This window comes from Rutilus rutilus (assembly GCF_951802725.1).
Source record: "Rutilus rutilus genome assembly, chromosome: 10".
NCBI lineage: Eukaryota > Metazoa > Chordata > Actinopteri > Cypriniformes > Leuciscidae > Rutilus > Rutilus rutilus.
Window position 1 is genome coordinate 30,880,076 of NC_140215.1, and position 18,672 is coordinate 30,898,747.

Genomic DNA, 18,672 nt, shown 5'->3' on the forward strand with positions numbered 1-18,672 from the left:
TAAATATCACTCACAATATAACCTGCAAAAATCACTCGATGCCATTTCTGCTTCTGCAAACCGCTGATCAATGCTCCAAACCAACACTTTTGTTGACACATTTCCTGCCTGGAGTTTTCGCTGCAAAGTACGTCACCTGGATCGTTTGTCTGATTGGTTGAAGGACTATTCAATTGTGTACAGAGTCATTTGAATTATGCCCGTTGATCACGCCTCTTGTGCTGTAGAAAAAACCAGCAGCCATATCACCCTGTAGCCCAAGACTGGTTGCCCACTGAAGCTAAGCAGGGCTGAGCCTGGTTAGTACCTGGATGGGAGACCTCCTGAGAAAACCAGGTTGCTGCTGGAGGAGGTGTTAGTGAGGCCAGCAGGGGGTGCTCACCCTGTGGTCTGTGTGGGACCTGTGTGGGACCCCAGTGTAATGATCGAGACACTATACTGTCAAAGAGCACCGTCCTTCGGATGAGACGTTAAATCGAGATCCTGACTCTCTGTGGTCATTAAAAATCCCAGAATTTGCCCCTTGGCCTCTGTCCATCATGGCCTCCTAATCATCCCCATATACTGATTGGCTTCATCACTGTCTCCTCTCCACCAGTAAGCTGGTGTGTGGTGGGCGTTCTGGTGCAATATGGCTGCCGTCGCATCAAGCAGGTGGATGCTGCACATTGGTGGTGGTTGAGGAGATTCCCCCTTCTATGTAAAGCGTACCTAGAAAAGCGCTATATAAATGTAACAAATTATTATAATTATTCAAATAAAGAGCAGACTCCTCAGACTAATGTTCAATCTTAAAAGATTGAGCTTGGTCTGGTGATAGCCAGACTAAGTACTTGTAACAGTATAGAAAGAACACAAAGTAACCCCAGTTTTGCGTGGTGAATATCTGCATGGAGTGCGCTTGTGTGGCAGCAACCCGGGTTCGATTCCAGTCCATAGTGTTTCTTACATTCAATGTACAGACTGATGTTCTCTGGATAAGTGAGTTACTGGTATACTGGGATATATAAATGTCAGTAAAAGGCAAATTCTTAAACTGTGCCATTATTTATAAAGATTACTTTTTTGTTTTTTTTTGAAGCACACAATAATGATGCTATTAGCACACTTCAAGTTTACTTGGAATGCCATTGCAATGTGTTTTAAAATCACTAAAAGTAAAGGATAGTATGACCTCAGTTTGTCATCATTATAAATGTATGTTCAACACTCTTGCAGTGTAATTTCTGTCACTTTTCATGTCCAGCACCACACGAAGCAGAGGCCACTAAAACACAACCTTTGTGTCTGAACAGGCAAATATGAACAACGCTAGGGCTGGGTAATATTGATCTCTCGATTTTAATCGATTCTCCTCTTTATGAACTGATATCGATTCTGATTCTGATTCTGATATAAATCCCAAGAATCAATCTTTTGGTCAATGCTGTTTTCAGTTGATGAATGAACAGAGCATTGTAGCACGCCTCCCATCATCCAATAAATCACAATCAGCTTTGTGCTTTGTTACTTTTGATATGAAACAAAGTCTCCGATTTCGAATTCTTTACATTTTAATGCGAAATTCAAACAAAAAATACAGTTTGACTGTTTAATGTGTGTTACAGATCAGTGTTGCCTCAGATCAAGCTAATATCGACTGTTTCTCAGAAACCGCTTACTGCACCTTTAAGCCCAATTAGCTCACCCCTAACACAAGGAACCCTGTCAGCTCACTCAGCTGGTACATTATCATTAAAAGTTAAAATTAACAATTGATTTGTATACAACTGTTTTTGTAAATTTTTATAAAATATGTTAATAATTTTTTTAATGATATAAAAGTAAAAATATAATGCATATGTAATATAGTGCTTTTTTGTTGCAAAATGCTCCTCTCTAGAGTACATTTTTTTTCTGGTTTGGCTTTTCTGAACTAAATGTAACATTACGTGACATATTGTTTACAAGCTGATTTATTGATCTCTTTCCGCAATTGAAACACTGATTGAGTGATTACATGAGACATAAAACATTTCATTAAGTTGTACTGGTCCTTTCAACATACAGTATATCTTCCAATGTTCATTCATGTTTATTTCGTGCTATAACTAGTAAAGTGGAAGGGATTATCAGTTCACATGGGAATCGCTACAGCAATTCGTCATGCCACATTAAAGAGCACCTAAACTGTATTTATTGTTTGAATCTCTAATAAAACTTCAAAACTTTGTTTCATATCAAAAGTAAGTTCTGCATGCTTGCAAACTCTCACATTAAAACAAACAATTATTCAAATAAGAGATTTATTGTGCAGTCAGCTTCATTGATTATAACGGAACTTTGTGAGATCGTGATGAACTAAGATGAGTGACAGCTTTATAGTGATTATAAAGAACAGTAAAGGTCAAATCAGTAAAGTTACTATTACCATATGAGAATATTGGGAACTTTATTTTTGACAGAACCCTTTTTCTGTCATGCAAAATGCTTAAACATTAATAAGTAAGCAAACCATTAACAGTCCCCCTGAACTACATCACACCAGTTCGTTCTTCAAGTTCTCTTGAAGTATATCGGGGCCTTAAGTTTCATGGCCACAGAAAAACTTCTTAATGTATAGAGTTTTAGAGCATGTAGCAAGTTCGAATTTTTTTTTTTTTTTTTTTTTTAAAGGGACTTTATTTGTGATCAGAGAACAGCAAAGATCTTGGGTGAATGCACACACAAAGTTTATTTGACTATGGAACGCACTATAATTAATCTAAACATAAACACACACACATTCACACAAGAAGGAAACGTCTTGGTTACATACATAACCCTTGTTGCCTGAATATGGTACGAGGACATGAGATGAATGTTTTCACATAGATGAAACATTTTAAAGTTTCATCTTCCAGATTTCAAGTTGTCAAAAGTAAAGAATCACCCATGTATGTTTGTGTTTGTTCCAGGCACTGAGGGTTATGGGTAAGACCATGCGGGAGTGCTGGCATGCCAATCCAGCTGCTCGGCTTACAGCACTACGTGTCAAGAAAACCTTATCTCAGGTGACAGTGGTCAAGGACGTTAAAGAGTAACCCAGCGGCCTGGTACCCCTCTTAGCTCTGTCTGTCAGTGTTATTGGGACATTTAAAATGCTCAGTTAAGATGCCAAAGATTGCAGGAATTTAAGAGGGAAAGACTGTTTTGCGATGAAACCTGTGCTTTGAAAAAATGAAGGAAAGTGTATTCTGTTTTGTAGTCAATAGATGGTGATAGAGTACTGAGATACTGCTACCTCAACTGATCCTACAAGTGCCAAATGCTTTGAGTTGCACGTTATGCTTTGTGCCATAAATGTTTTGTTTGGTGTAATTTACAAAGTCACACTTAAAATGTCTGTATATCTGTTTTCAGAAACTCAGCAAAAAAAAAAAGAAACATCCTCTCACTTTCAACTACTTTTATTTCCAGCTGATTTCTTAATGTGTAAATATGAACATAAATATTAGTATGAACATAAAAACATTCAACATCTGAGACATAAACTTAAGTTGCTCAGATAATTGACAATTAAAAAAATTGAATAATGAGTAAATATGTTCCCTGAACAAATGGGGAGGAGATGAATGTAAACTGTTAGTGTTCCAAAGGTGCATGTGCAAAAATGATTGATGGTTTATTGAACAAGAAAAATAAAACATAGTTTAAACCATAAAAAATATTTGGGTTGTACAAAATTATCTTTACAATATAGTATCCTGAAAAAGGGAATTTTTTTGCTGAGTTTATATACAGAGGACCAAAAAGAAATACTTTTTTTTTTTAAGGTCTATGTGTTGACGTCAGACAGCATAATGTGGTCTGCAACAGGAAACTGGTGTTTTTTTAACCCAGCTTTGTGCATGTTGTGATTTCCTGGCACTATTTTTTTCTACTGTTTTAAACACTTCAAATCCATTTTGATTGTACGGAGTACCTGTAGACAGGATGATTTTCTGTAAGCCTTGTCATTTCTGAATGTAAAGGAAATAGGTTGCATTTTTGCTCATATGCTAAGAAACAAACATACATAACAAACATATGCGCATGAAACAAACCCTGATGTCCGAAGAGGTAAAAAAAAAAAAAAAAAACGATGTAACTGATCATCCAAAGTAATTTGACAAGATGCTTCATATAGAGCAGGGGTCTCCAACCTTTTATACATCACGGACCAAAAGTAACGGATAATTCAAAGCCTAGAGCAGGGGTCTTCAACCGGTTTTGTTTTAAAAGTATTTTTGGGGAAATGGCAAGGCATTGGTGGGGGGTTTGAGGTGTGATCAGAGCAATGATAAATTTACTAATTTATCTATCCTTCCATTCCGTCCATCAATTCTCACGGGATACTAGAGTAAATCCCAGCATCCCGGGCCACAGGCTGGGGACACTATGCTCACACAGAGGCATGCACACATTCACACATTCAGTCACACTTACGGGCTATTGATTGTGTTTATTGTGTCATGTCTAAGAATTGCCCTTCAATATCATCAATTCTCAGAGTGAAAGTGGTAGATGAAATGATGGTTTTCAGCAGTTGCTGTTGCCCTTTTTTGAGTAATTAACTCTTTCCCCGCGTTTACTAAAGTTGCCAGCCAGCACCAATATTTTTTTTTGATGATATTCACAAAAATCTCATGGGTCCCCAGAATATTTTGTTGCATAAATATGTAAAAAAGTAAATTCCCCTGTTTCAGGGGAAGACAAAGCTTAAGCCTAGTCCCAGACTAAAATGCATGTTAATGCTGTCATTCTATCTTAAAATATGTCTGTGCCATTGTTTTTTCTCAAGATACACACCAGTAATGTTTTTTTTCTAAGGCACATTTTTTAAAAGCTACTTAAATGTCCTAATTTAACAAATGCCTACTTCTGGCTAAATCTAAGCCTTGTCTGTGAAACCAGGCCACTATATCAAAAAATAGAATAGAGCCTCTGCTTAAAATAATAATAAATAATAATAAATAATAACAACAACAATAATAATTCTAGCTTCATTCATTGTTTTTTTTTTTTATCAACACTTGAATGTTTCATTAAATACAATTTTTAATAAAAAGCTATGAAAAACAACTTTGTCCATAGCAGATTCAAAAAGATGATCAAAACATAGATCAAGTAGATAGAGTCCATCAATGCCCCTAAAGCTTGGACAGTTGCGCAAGTCTTCCTGGGTTCTATTTTTTTTTTCTGTAACGTTTGATTTATATAGTGTTGAATGTTTGATGATCATGTTATCTTATTCTTGAGCTAACGTGCTTGTAAGCAACGACTGCGTCCGAAAACTTAGGCAGCTGACTTGTGTTCCTCTCTGCCTTATAGGCAATGACTTTGTAGGCACCTTTGCGCACGAAGGTACCTCACGAAACTGATTTCGGACAGACTTCTGAGGTAGCGTAACGGTTTAATGATCTACAAGCAAAATAGAGCGAGCTTTGGCAATAACTAAGCAAATATTTAATTACTACAATAGTAATTTCTTGCTAGAAATGACATCAGAAGTGGAAACCGTTGGTCAAAAACGTACATTTACACATAAACTGACCACCAACCTCAGCTCTCAGATGTCATTTTTATTTTTTAGGCTAACTCATAGGCTGGAACGCATAGGATTGTGGAATATAAAAGGCAGCGAAGGAGACAGAATCTCAGGAGACAGAAAGTTAAGCTAACATTGGATTCAGACATGCCTTGATGCCTTTCTACCTTGGAATGCATCCTCAAATCTGAAGGCAGCATTTTTAAGTTTTCGGACGCAGCGAAACGTCTACCTGCTCCGTCTGGTTTACACAGGTCTTCTTCGCTTGCTTTTGGATCAAGTAATGCTGTACTATGTCAGAAGATCCGTAACTGCTCCCCCCTACTTTATAAAAGTGAAATGGATTGTGAGAAAACTGGTCAATGGCGGGGAAAGAGAGGGGGTTGTTTCTCAGTGCTGGGTGCTTAGTTTCAAGATGCTGAAGCAATTTTCAGGTTTTCATGGACCCATTAGCTTATTTATCTCTGCATTGTGAACACATGGGGTTTGGAGCATCTGAACTGCCACAGCCACAAAACCGTATTTCAGATACGATTCATAGTATTTTCAGTTAAATGCAGCTTTCTCTTCCCCCATTTTCTCATCAGTAGCTGCATTATCATCATTGCTCTGACTTTTCCTACCTCCTGCTCTAAAGAAACATTGGCCAAGCCTGTTGCAAGAGTGAAATTTATGTTTTCTGAATCGCGCCCACTATGTATATATATATTTTTTCTTGTTTTTTCCCCCCAGATTTTTCTTGTAACCCTGGTAGCAACTTTTCCAAATTGTTCCACAGTCTGTAAATGGGTCGCAACCTCAGGGTTGGGGACCTCTGATCTAGAGGACTTCTAAATGCCAATGTGAAATATATGACTGTGAAGAAAGTGTAAATTGTGTAATGTTATTTTCAAGTAGAAATTGCACTCTATTGCACTATATAAAGGCTCTAAGCTGATAAAGAATATAATCAGCACTCAACAGCCTTGAAAATACAGAAACGGAAGAGCCCAGCATATCTGAAACCAAACATAAAATGATCTGTATATAAATAAACATGGGAGTATAGTGGAGCATTGTCATTTCTTAAAATGTATAACTGCATAACTTATTTGTCTGTTATATATTGTGCTTTAAGTCTGTGTGGTTGAACACTCAGTGTATTTGTGATGTTTCACTAAGATGTGAGGCTGTTCAGTAGGGATTTCTCTCTGACCTCTCTCTCTCTCTTTGTGTGTGTTTGTGTTGTGTGTGTGTGTGTGTGTGTGTGTGTGTGTGTGTGTGTGTGTGTGTGAGAGAAATATGCCTTGTGAAGTTCTTGTGCATATAGAGTTCTATTTTTTGTACAGCTTTAATCTGGAACTTGTCTACAAATTACAGTATATCACTTCAAATATATGATTTGTGTTAAGATTGCCTATGTCGATGTGACACTAACAATTCTTGTTTCTATAGGGGTTTTCCATACTCAATGAAGTATAATGCATATGATGCATTTTATATACGCTCAGCGGACAAAAAAAACAAAAACAAAAAGCTGTTTTGATTTAAATAGGAAAATGCTTAAGAGACTATTATTGGATCATTATTACAGTGATTGTTATGTTTCTAGTTTGTCTCATGTTTGACAACAGTTATTCTAAACCCTAATTGATGGAGTGTGTAGCCTTTCAACCATGTAGCTTAAACAACCATGTAGGAAGACACATCATGGCCATATTCTAGGATGACAATGTCAAGATTCATCAGACTCAAATTGTGAAAGAATGGACCAGAAATAAATGTTGTGATGTTATTTACATCAAGAGATGCATCAATTTCTGGTCAAGATCTTGTGTTGACAATGCAAGAGTCAAGCACTCTGTAAAGTCTACTCCAGTTCATTCCAAAGACTTTCAGTGAATTTAAGGTCTGGACTCAGAGGTGCCAATTCATGTGTGAAAATGATTCTTCATGCCTCCTCCCAACCATTTCACACACCTTTTACAATTTGAGCCTGATGAATCTGAATTCTGGAATATGGCCATTATAATGTCTTCCTACATGGTTGTTTAAGAATTGAAAAGCTACACACTCCATCATTTAGGGTTAGAAGAACTGTTGCCAAACATATAACATGCTAGAAACATAATAATCATTGCAATAATGATCGAGTCACTGACCCTTAAGCTTGTATAAATCCAAACAGAGGCTTTTTTTTGGGGGGCCGGGCAGTGTATTTTAGTCTAAACTTTACATAATTCTTTCATTAGACATGAACATAGTTTGCTGACTGTTTGGCATAAACATTCATATTCTATTATATTTATTTAATCTCTACCAAAGATTTTAATTTTGCCTGTTGAAGACAGGTCCTGTTTTGTCCTGTTTTATCCTGCTTCAATCATTTGCAAAAGCATAAAATGCTTAAATAAGGATTAGACAAGATGTCTGGGGTAGCCAAATCCTTAAAATTTAGGGAAAACTGCACCATTACTGGCCTAATGCTGTTGAGAAATGTTGTAGTTCACTATATGCCATTTGGGTATTCAACCTGAGATCCTAACAGATGTAAACCTTTCACACGAAAGGTGTGAAAGGTCTGAGAGACAGCAGAGATGTGTATATGAGAATTGATTACATAATATGTCCACTGACATGTCTTTTTGTGAGTAACATTGTGTTTTCTCTGTATTAGAGTATTTAATTTTCTGCAATGTACACCATAGAACAATAAACTATTGTTCATGATTCATTGTCGTCTTAGTATGTGGTTTATTTTATTTGGCCTTTTAAAAATATATATATATATTTGGATACATTTTTTATTTCCATGGATGCTGTGCATACTATTTTCAGTGCCAAATTTGTTTAGGAAAACAATTAACTAACATTAACATTAAATGAGCAATGTATTTGTTACAGAATTTATTAATCTTTGTTAATATTAACTGTTCATTGTTAGTTCATGTTAGCTCAAGTTTATTAAATAATATTAACATAAGCAACTTTTGATTTTAATAATGTATTAGTAAATGTTGAAATTATAAGGTTAAATGCTTTAAAAGTATTTAACTTTATTTCATGTTAAAATGAGTATATTAGTAGTTAACTAATGTTAAAGGATTAGTTTCCTGCTAATTTACTCAACAGTTTTTATAGAATCGAGAAAACAAATAAGACTAACATGTCACCTTCAATATGATTGGTTCAATTGGTTCAAAAGCCCCAACCTTTTTCCTCTGTCACTGGCACAAGCAAACTCTAATTTTGTGATTACTTATCACAAGGTTTGAGAACTAGTCATCTGTCTAGTTTCACTTCTCTTAATTGTTATTTATATACACACACACACACACACACACACACACACACACACACACACACACACACACACACACACACACACACACACACACACACACACTCTCAAACAGGCGCACACATCTTTGTGGGGACTCTCCATAGACGTAATGGTTTTTATACTGTACAAACTGTATATTCTGTCCCCTTACACTAACCCTACCCCTAAACCTACCCATCACAGAAAACTTTCTGCATTTTTACATTTTCAAAAAAATATAATTTAGTATGTTTATTTACCCATTCCCCTCATGGGGACCGCTGACTGGTCCCCACAATGGAGGTGATCTCAGGTGTGGGGACATTTGGTTCCCACAATGTAATATAAACAAACACACACACACACACACACACACACACAAAACTCAAAGTCACAAGTTTTCCCCCAAAGAGTTTGGAAACATTTAAAAGCATATGAATGTCGTTCCTGCAAAAAAACCAAATGTTAGTTGATTAATTACAGTTGATTAATTAAAAAAATATCCATCACACTTCAATGGGGTACAACCAGAAAACAACGGTTTGAAGGTCCAAATTGCAGTTTCAATGCAGCTTCAAAGTGCTCTACACGATCCCAGCCGAGGGTCTTATCTAGGCAAACCATCGGTAATTTCCTAAAAAAATTAAAATATATACTTTCTAACCACAAATGCTCGTCTTGCACTCTCTCTGTGATGTGCCATGCATTACTTAATCATTTTGAAAGGTCACGCGTGACATAGGCGGAAGTACCAACCTTGTGTTAACAAGAGAACATGCAAAGACATAGGCTGAATCTGAAATCACCTTTTAAAGGGGTCATATAATGGTACATGCACTTTTACAAGTTGATTGCACTGAAATGTCTGTTGGTAGTGCCTGTACACAACCATCCTATCATGATTAAAATCCATCCAGTGGTTTTGTTTTAATCTCCTTATATGTTTGACCATCTATGAAATCAAGCCGTTCGATATTGTGACGTCATAAAATCGTACGCCCCTCCCGCGATTGTGATTGACAGCCGTGCTTCAACACAAGACCCGCCCTGAGCAAGCTGTGACAGCCGTCGTCATAGTAGTCCGCCATTGTTGATATGCTGGAGTAGAATGGCGTCTACGCGATTGTGGTGTTCTGTTCTTAGATGTAATAAGGAACACAGCAGTCATTTGGATGTTCCTAAATCTGAGCCGTTATAGATGCAGTGGCTGAGTTTTGTTTTTGAAGCAATATGCCCAAAGGATTGACGCGGGGATTCCCTCACGAGGATTCCCCACGATCGTCCATGCTTTCATGTTTACGCGAATCATTTCACACCAGACAGCTTTACAAACGAGAAAAAACGGATCGGTACCAAGTTAGGCACATTAATACCTTTCATAGGCCGTTTTACAAATTACAACCGGATATCAGGATGTGGAATTTCTGTTTTATCCCCATCAATTTCATTGCTTCCTTCATCAGTTTTCCAGTGAAGTGAGTTTCATTGTCAGAATCAATGGAATTCATATGGAAGACCCCAGCGAGGAAAAACTTCTTCCACCATTACTCGTGCTGCTGCTTCAGCAGTGCAAGTTCTCGTAGGGAATGCTTCCACCCACCTAGTAAATCTGTCCATGATTACTAGAATGTACCCTCCACTGGTCCTTTGAAATCTATTTGGAGGTGTGTCCATGGACCTGTTGGTCTGGGTGCATGTGACATTCACACCTTTACAGATATTCCCACATTTGCTTTCATACAGATCAAGCATCTCCTACAGATCAAGCATCTCCTACAGTAATCATCAATGTCTCTCATAATCCGTGGCCACCACCACGTCTTGCTGATTTGAGCTTTCATTGCTTTTGCTCCAGCATGCACTTTTCCATGATACAGCTGCATTAGTTATCTTCTTGTTCCAATAGGCATCATCACTTGTCCTGTTGGAATTCTCCAGATACCTTGATCATCTTCTTTCACTCTCGCTTTTATCCATTGTTCTTTCTCTTCATCTGTCTCCATTTGAGATGACAGAAGATGGACCTCAGGATTATCTTTGCTGGTTTCCTATACCAGGGTAACAGGAGTAAGTTCTCTAGCTGCTATATCTGCTGCCGTGTTTCCTTGACTTTCTTTGGACTTGTCAGATTGATGTGATTTTACTTTGATCACGGCTGCTTCTCTGGGTAAGTGACATGCTGTTATCAAGCAACGAATTATGGAAGCATGTTGTATTATGTTCCCACTGCTAGTGATAAGTCCACGTCTTTTCCACAGGGCAAGGTAGTCATGGACCACGCCAAAAGCATAACGACTATCTGTGTAGATGTTAACTCGATCTCCTTCTGATAGTTCAAGAGCTTCCATAAGCACCATGAGCTCATCTAATTGTGCTGAAAATTGCCCAAGAAAGAGCTCCTTTCTTCACAACAGTTCCATCAGCTTCCACTAGAGCCCATCCAGTATGTCGCTTTCCATCAACATAGTAACTGGATCCATCGACCCATAACTCTTTGTCTGGATTTTTAAGAGGGATTGGATTAACAGGACCAAGACTTTCTTCTTCTACTTGTTTTTCACACTAGTGTGGTATTCCCTCATGAGGTTCCAGCATCATTGTTGCAGGGTTAAGGGATATGTCTCTGATGATTTCCACTCTCAAATCCTTGTTCAACAAAGTTGCTTCCCATTTTGCTCTCCTCGCGTCAGTGATAGTCTTGATGTTTGGTGTTGTTCAACAACGTCACTATACTGTGTGGAGTGTGCAGTATGATAGTTTGTGCTCCTATCAGATTTTCCACAGCATTCACTGCCCATGTGGCACCATCGAGAGTTTGTATACATCGTGGTTGACCAATCATAGTGACAGGAATCGTTGTGGAAAAGTATCCAACTGTACCAATCACCTGGTTTTTGACACAGTACTGCTGAGTAGGTCTCATCTCCTACCCTGGTCCACAAATGAAATTTCAACCATCCATCAGGAAGATCCAAGGCTGGGGCTGAGGTCAGTTTCTCTTTCATAGAAGTAAATGCTTCCTCAGCTTCCGGTGTCCAGTTTATCTGTTCCACTCCAGGCTTTCCTCCTTTGTACAGGTCTATGAGAGGGCCAGTGATGCTGGCAAAATCAGGTACATACTGACGACAATAATTATAAAGTCCCATCACCTTCCATATTCCTGTAACTGTTAGAGGTTTTGGAAGTTGCCTTAATGCCTCTACGCGCTCTGTTGTCATTCTCCTTCCCTCGACAGATATTTCTTGCCCCAAGTAGATAACCTTGGTTTTGGCCATGCAGCTGTGCTTTGTCGGGGTTGACTTTGAATCCTCCTTTCCTAAGGGCTTGTTGGACAACATTCAGAGCAAATATGTGGCTGTTTTCGTCTGGGCTTGCAATCAACAAGTCATCAACATATTGGAGGCAAACACTTCCTGAACTTTCAATTTCCACTTTTTGCTCAGTTAAGAACTCCAAAGCTCTATGAAATACCACAGGAGAAAGATTAAAACCTTGTGCGAGTCTGTTCCAAACATACTGTTTTGCGCCCACTGTGAAGGTCAATTTCTCTCGAGATCTTTCGTCAATAGGTATAGGCCAGAATGCCAACAGTACATCTAGTACCATAAAAATTCTTGCATTTCCTGGAATATCATTCAGAATGGTGGCAGGATTGGCCACAATAGGAGGCAGATTTGGTGTTACACTGTTAAGTCTTGTGTAATCAATGGTTAATCTCCATGAGTTATCCGATTTCTTGACAGGCCAGACAGGACTATTGGTGGTAGATGAAGTTTGTCTGATGATCCCTTCAGCTTCCAAGTCTGCCACTATCTCTTCCACGGCTTGTCTTGCTTCAGGTCGGATGGGGTATTGTTTATGAGGGGCATGTATCGGTCCCTCAATAACAACAGGGTCAATGTTGGCTTTGCCACAATCCAATTTGTGTTTAGCCCAAACATCTGGATATAAACTGCACAGAAGACCGAACACACCGTCTTTTCCCCAGTCTCTGATGATTGGTTTTGCTGCACCAACAGAACTTATATTACATGTGCGATCTTCGTGTGGTAAAGATTAATGTGGAGTCTGGTGTTTCGATTAGTTACGATTAGTTCCTAATTAGAAACACAATCTAAATGTAATCATCATTCGAAATTTGAGTCAGATTAAGCGCGGAATAAAGTAAAAGTGAAACTAAAATCTAAAAAGTAAGTGAACTTCACCGGAGCGCTGAAAAGATATACACACATTATACCTTTGCCCATGCCGTTGGAATCCGCTGTTGGACCAACAGGTGGTCCTTACAAAATCATAAAAATTATGCATTTTTATCAAACTAAGTGTTGATAACCACCAGGAGAGCAGTGATGTGTGAATTGAGTTTGGTGGCAATACAGTGAAGTTACTGAATATTTTTCATAATATAAAATGTCCCTTCAGACTTGTCTTTTAGCCGCCTGCTCATAGAGACCAATTTATATTATAAAGCTCTTTTTGAAGAAAATTGGGTTGTAGCTCACTGTCTATGTTACTATGATTGGAAATAGGTTTCATTTGTGTTTATGTTTAGCTCACAAGTCACTGATCCAAGAATTTCGAATATTTGAATATATTGCCAACTTTACTGAACTCCTTGAACTAAGCACTGACCGCATTCAAGTCCAAGTTCAAACTCTATGAACCACTCCATTGTTAACATACGGAGCTGTCTGAAACACTGTCAGCGGGACATTAAACATGAACTGTTGGTCCAAGGTCACAACAGGTTTTGCGAGAGAACGCAAAAGTCTTGCGAGGGAACGCAAATATCTTTTCTAGAGAACTCAAAGTTTCACGGGGGAATGCAAAAGATTTGATTTTTTTTCCTCTCCCATCCCAAATTTCTTCCACCACCATGTGTCCTCCGTATTATAAAGTGTTACCTTGTAAAGTTTTACTGGTAACACTTTATAATAAGTATACAGAGATAAATTATTTATAAATCACTTGCAAACTATATAGTTATTCATAGTTCATAGTTAATATATTAATAGATTATATACAAACAGTGAGTTCTTCATTTATATCACTGTAATTAACAAACTATTGTTTAATTAGCCCATATATAAAGAGTTAGATAATGCTTTGTTAACAACTTATTAACCGTAACTTCTCACTTTAGATTAGGTCATGGAAAATGTCATTAATTAAGTGCTTTAAACCAACCTTTATTGGACATTAATTACATTAGTATTAAGAGTTCCTTAAAATGTTTACAAATACATTAAGCCTATCTCCAAAGCTAAACATAACCACTTAAAAAATAACATAATGCTGTCAATATGAAATGCATACAAGTACTCATTTTGTTAAAAATACATCAGTTATGATTTAGGGGTAGGTTTAGGGGATAGAATTGACAGTTTGTACAGTATAAAAATCATTATTTCTATGGAAAGTCCCTATAAAACATGGTAACCAAGTGTGTGTGTGTCTGTGTGTGTGCTTGTGTATGTGCTTATTGTATTTGTAAACATTTTAATACTAATGTAATTAATGTCCAATAAAGACCAGATTAAAGCACATAATTTATTATGTTTTTTTTTTCGATTTTACGTGATCCAATCTAAAGTGAGAACTATTTATGGAAAATAAGTTGTTAACAAAGCGTTATCTAGGCCTAAGTCTTTACAGATGAGCTAATTAAACAATATCACTTTGTTAATTACAGAGACAATGAATGAAGAATGAAGAACTCACTATTTGTAAATAGTCAATTATTGTATTAACTACAGGTTATAAACTATTAATTAACTATAAACTAATAGTTTGCAGTTATATTTATAAGTGCTATGTTACTGTATACTTATTACTGTCATGGAACGGAAGAGTACAGACAAGGTAAAATCCAAATAAAGTTTATTAAAGTATTGGAAGGGAAGCAGACAGGTAAGTAACTGGAGAGAAGATAGTTGACGTGAAACTGGCTGTGAAATGACAGTTCTTATTTCTTGCAGGCAGATTGAAGAAGTGACTGCCACCCCTCTAGATACACCCCTGCTGTAATGCATTCAAGACCTGCCTGTATCTACCTGTGCGTTTTCTGAAAAATAATTTAACTTTTGAACAGGGTTTTTAACTTGCGCCAGGACATCAATAGACTCTATGCATGGTCGCTTCCAAATTTATGGTGCATATCCACAGCATGGTACGGCTCACTTTTGGGGGGTTTTCCACTGTGTACAGTTATGCTTTTTTTTTTAGTACCACCTCAGTTGAGGTTCCAAGCGAGCCGTACTGATACTAAATTGTGATGTGTAAACACTGCAGATCACTGATTGGTCAGAGAGAATCAGCAGCATCTATAACGATCAGTCTTTAATCCCACCCACTTTGAAGCGGTACTAAACTGCAGTGGAAAAGCAAACCGATCCGAAGTAAAGCAAGCCGAGCCAAGCCGTACTGAGCCATACCATGCAGTGGAAAAGCGTCATTAGTCTCAGTTGTTCCGCAGCTTCCGGCGCAGCGGCGGAAGCGATTTTTTTGCCTATACTGTTTCAATGAGTGCTGTCGGCATGGTTTTTACACTGCTGCTTGCAAGATCTTCCACGGATTATGGTGAACGATGTCAATCAAATTTTGGGGTTGGCAAAACATTTTCTGATATCAGCTGGATCAGGTGACAGGAGAGATCAGCGTGAGGGCGAGTCAGAGAAGCCACATAAGAATAGGCAGGCAAAACTAGAAAACTGAGGGATGAATACATACATACTTAAAAATTAAGCTTCTATATATTCATAGAAATGCAGGCATGACGAGTCTATTCAGTAGAAAAGTTCATTCATTTATTATTTTGTCATTGTTTAATTATGTTTAGAGATTGTGTTAAAGGACTACAACTCTGTCATTCTGTCCCAGTGTAGCTGTTCCTTTGTTGCTGGCACAGCACTGTGTAACCTCACTACTGCACTACTGTACCAGACAGTACACTCTAAGCTTAGCTGGCACAAACCCAGAACAATGGTAAGTTTAAGTGAATTTTCCACGAATTTTAAGAAATAAATGATTAATGGTTACCCCAGTGATTTCCAATCATGTTCCCCGAGACACATAAAGAGTTCATGTTTTAAATTTAACTCAATAAGCCAATAAGCTGGTTACTAGACCAATACCTAAAATGGGGGTGTTAGATAAGTGAGATGTCCAAGACATGTACTGTTGGTATAAGAAAAGGGTTGGCTAACACTGGCTCATCCAATTACATATTTAATGTAGTATAATAATATGGGAGTTTTCACCATGTGGACAAAGACATGTCATTTACTGACCCTCATGTTGTTCCAAACTTATCTGACTTCTGTAGAACGCAATAGATGTTAGGCAGAATGATAGGCTCAGACACTAGTCACTTTCATTATATCTTTTTTCCATACACTAAAGATAATGGGACTAAGTCTGTCTTTCTGCCTAACATCTCCTTTTGTACGGGTCTGGAATGACATGAGGGTGACAAATCAATATACAAGACTGAACCACATAGATGTGAAATATAAAGGCTATCATGATCATTTTGCCAACAATGAACCATGGATTTGTTTACTTTATAATACATTTTATTTTTAACTTAAACAAATACAACATATAACATTCAAAACTCATCGGCTTAGACTGCATTTGAAGAAAAATAAACACAACAGTATTCATTGTCCCTCATGCATTCCAGCCACGGGTAGTCATTTTCCCATTCAATTCTATAATTTTGTGCTCTTTTCTTTTTCGCCGGCTGCTCGGAGGTAGTCATTTTTACATTTCCCCCTGTTGTCACTTGTCGTCATCGTTGCTACGATACGTGACTCACAATGACTGAAACGACCAATTAAAAGGGCATTCTCTGATGATGTTCCAAGATGTTAAAAACGCTACGCTGATCATAGACAAACAGAGGGAGAAATTAGTATCTACCGCGCCGTCGTTTTTTTTCTTCTTGTCTTCGTTCATAGTCTGACATATATTAGAAGCTATGTGTCTGTCATGGATTTGCACTGAATTGATTCTCAAAAATACGTAACAAAGTGCGTTCCGTATCAGTTCAATACGGAACAAGACTTTTATGTGTCAAATACGTCCCAAATAGAGGCCACTATCAGCACGATACTGGAACACAGAGCACCTGTCAACCCTCCCGTTTTTCCCGGGATTCTCCCGTATTTTACCTTGCTATCCCGCTATCATCCTGTTTAAATATTTTCCTGTATTTCTCCCGTATTTTTAATCTTTCTATAAAAAATGTAAAAAACAAACAAAAAATCCCACTGGGCGCAAACCAGTTAAGTGAAAATCCCACCCTGCAGCTAATTTCATTGGTATCAATTTTATTTCAATTTCAATCAGTACTGTGATTCACATGACCAATAAAATCTTTAGAATCGGCTATAGATTCTTAGCCCAATCTCCTTTAAAAATGTCAGCCGATTTAAAGTCAATTATTGAATAAAATTATGCAAAGCAGGCTCAGACCCTTCTGTTACGGGGCAATGAACTGGATTTAAAAGGCACACCGCTAGATGAAAGTCAAACGTACTCACAGTGTGACCGGATAGCAGCCCTGCTATCCAGTCCAACGTATGCACGGCAGAAGAACCAAGTCAGTTATCACTCGTCTCCTCAGCACTCACGGTAGTCTCTCGCAGCCGGTCATCAACCTGTCTCACACGCCGCTACTCCAACAGTGCTTCGCGAATCATCGACTCTGTGTTTACTCGTCTACAGTGCGCTGCACTCACTCATAGCCATAAGCCGTCTCACCACAAGTGCAACACTCACTTCCCGATCATAGACAGTATAAGAAATGGACACAGCGACCCCATAGACTTCAATGGAGTAAAGTGAAGTAAATTAGAAGCACTCACTTCCTGATGGCTGAGCGTACTGCGCAGCCTCAAACTGAGCTTGACTACGTAGATGTGACGTGAGCAACCTGTCTGACAGTTTTAAGTCTTCTAGTAGCTGTGCCAAAAGAAATCTGAATCATTCCCTTCCGAATCGTGCAGAGATGGTAGGAGTTGTCCATGAGCTAGGAGCAGGAGCAACTTTATGACTCTCTATGGGCTTCTCCCTTGACTTTATCAGACTTTATGCCTCCACGTCCCCCCAATTGCCTGCGAGCTTCTCCTCCTGTCTATACGGTAATTTCTCTACTGTGCGACAGAGAGTTGCGTGGTTATGATGCAATCGTTTGCCTATTTTTATAAAAACTGCTTCTACGGGGCCATAACGTAAGATACAAGGTAATGGAGCCTTTTATACATTGTCGTGTTTCTTGAGAAATAAGCAATGGATAAATAGAGTCTTTAAACGCCTCAGATGTAAAGTTATTCACTGTCAAAGTGACGCCAAAATGAATGGGAGTCAGTGGAATGCTAACAGCAGGTGGTGGCTTGCTAACCAATGGCGGCCCCCAGGGAAGGTACGCTTTCCGGGTGCTGGATTACCCCCTTGTTCCCGATGCAGGCGCAAACGTGATTCCTCTCGCTCTCGCTCTTGCTATGTTGACTTCCAGTTATGAATGCACAGTGCTGCCACCACGTGTCCCAGTCACAGTTGTTGCACTTTTAAAGGGGAACATATTCACCGGTCTACCCCAAAGTCCATCACTTACACACTAAAAACTCCTGGGTTATTTCTTCAACCCATTTTCTGGGTTATTTGTGTTGGGTTAAAGTTATGGGTTATTTTTTCAGAGAGTAACCATTTTCTGGGTTATAGGGCTAATATGTTGACCCAACTCCTGGATTGTTTGGGTTTCTGGGTTATTTTTTGAGAGTAACCCATGTTCTGGGTTATAGGGTTGGTTGGCTTTCTT

The 18,672-nt window shown here is 38.3% G+C and overlaps 1 protein-coding gene across 3 annotated transcripts in view; it reads left to right on the forward strand.

Moving 5' to 3' along the window:
- acvr1c (activin A receptor type 1C) overlaps window positions 1–4,925 on the forward strand; it is a 117,174-nt gene extending 112,249 nt beyond the window's left edge. For all 3 annotated transcript variants that reach the window (XM_084422349.1, XM_084422350.1, XM_084422351.1), the window contains one exon: window positions 2,937–4,925. In XM_084422349.1, the coding sequence (XP_084278475.1) occupies window positions 2,937–3,062 (126 nt within the window). In that variant the 3' untranslated portion in view covers window positions 3,063–4,925. The remainder of the gene's footprint in view (window positions 1–2,936) is intronic.
- Window positions 4,926–18,672: the final 13,747 nt, after the last annotated feature.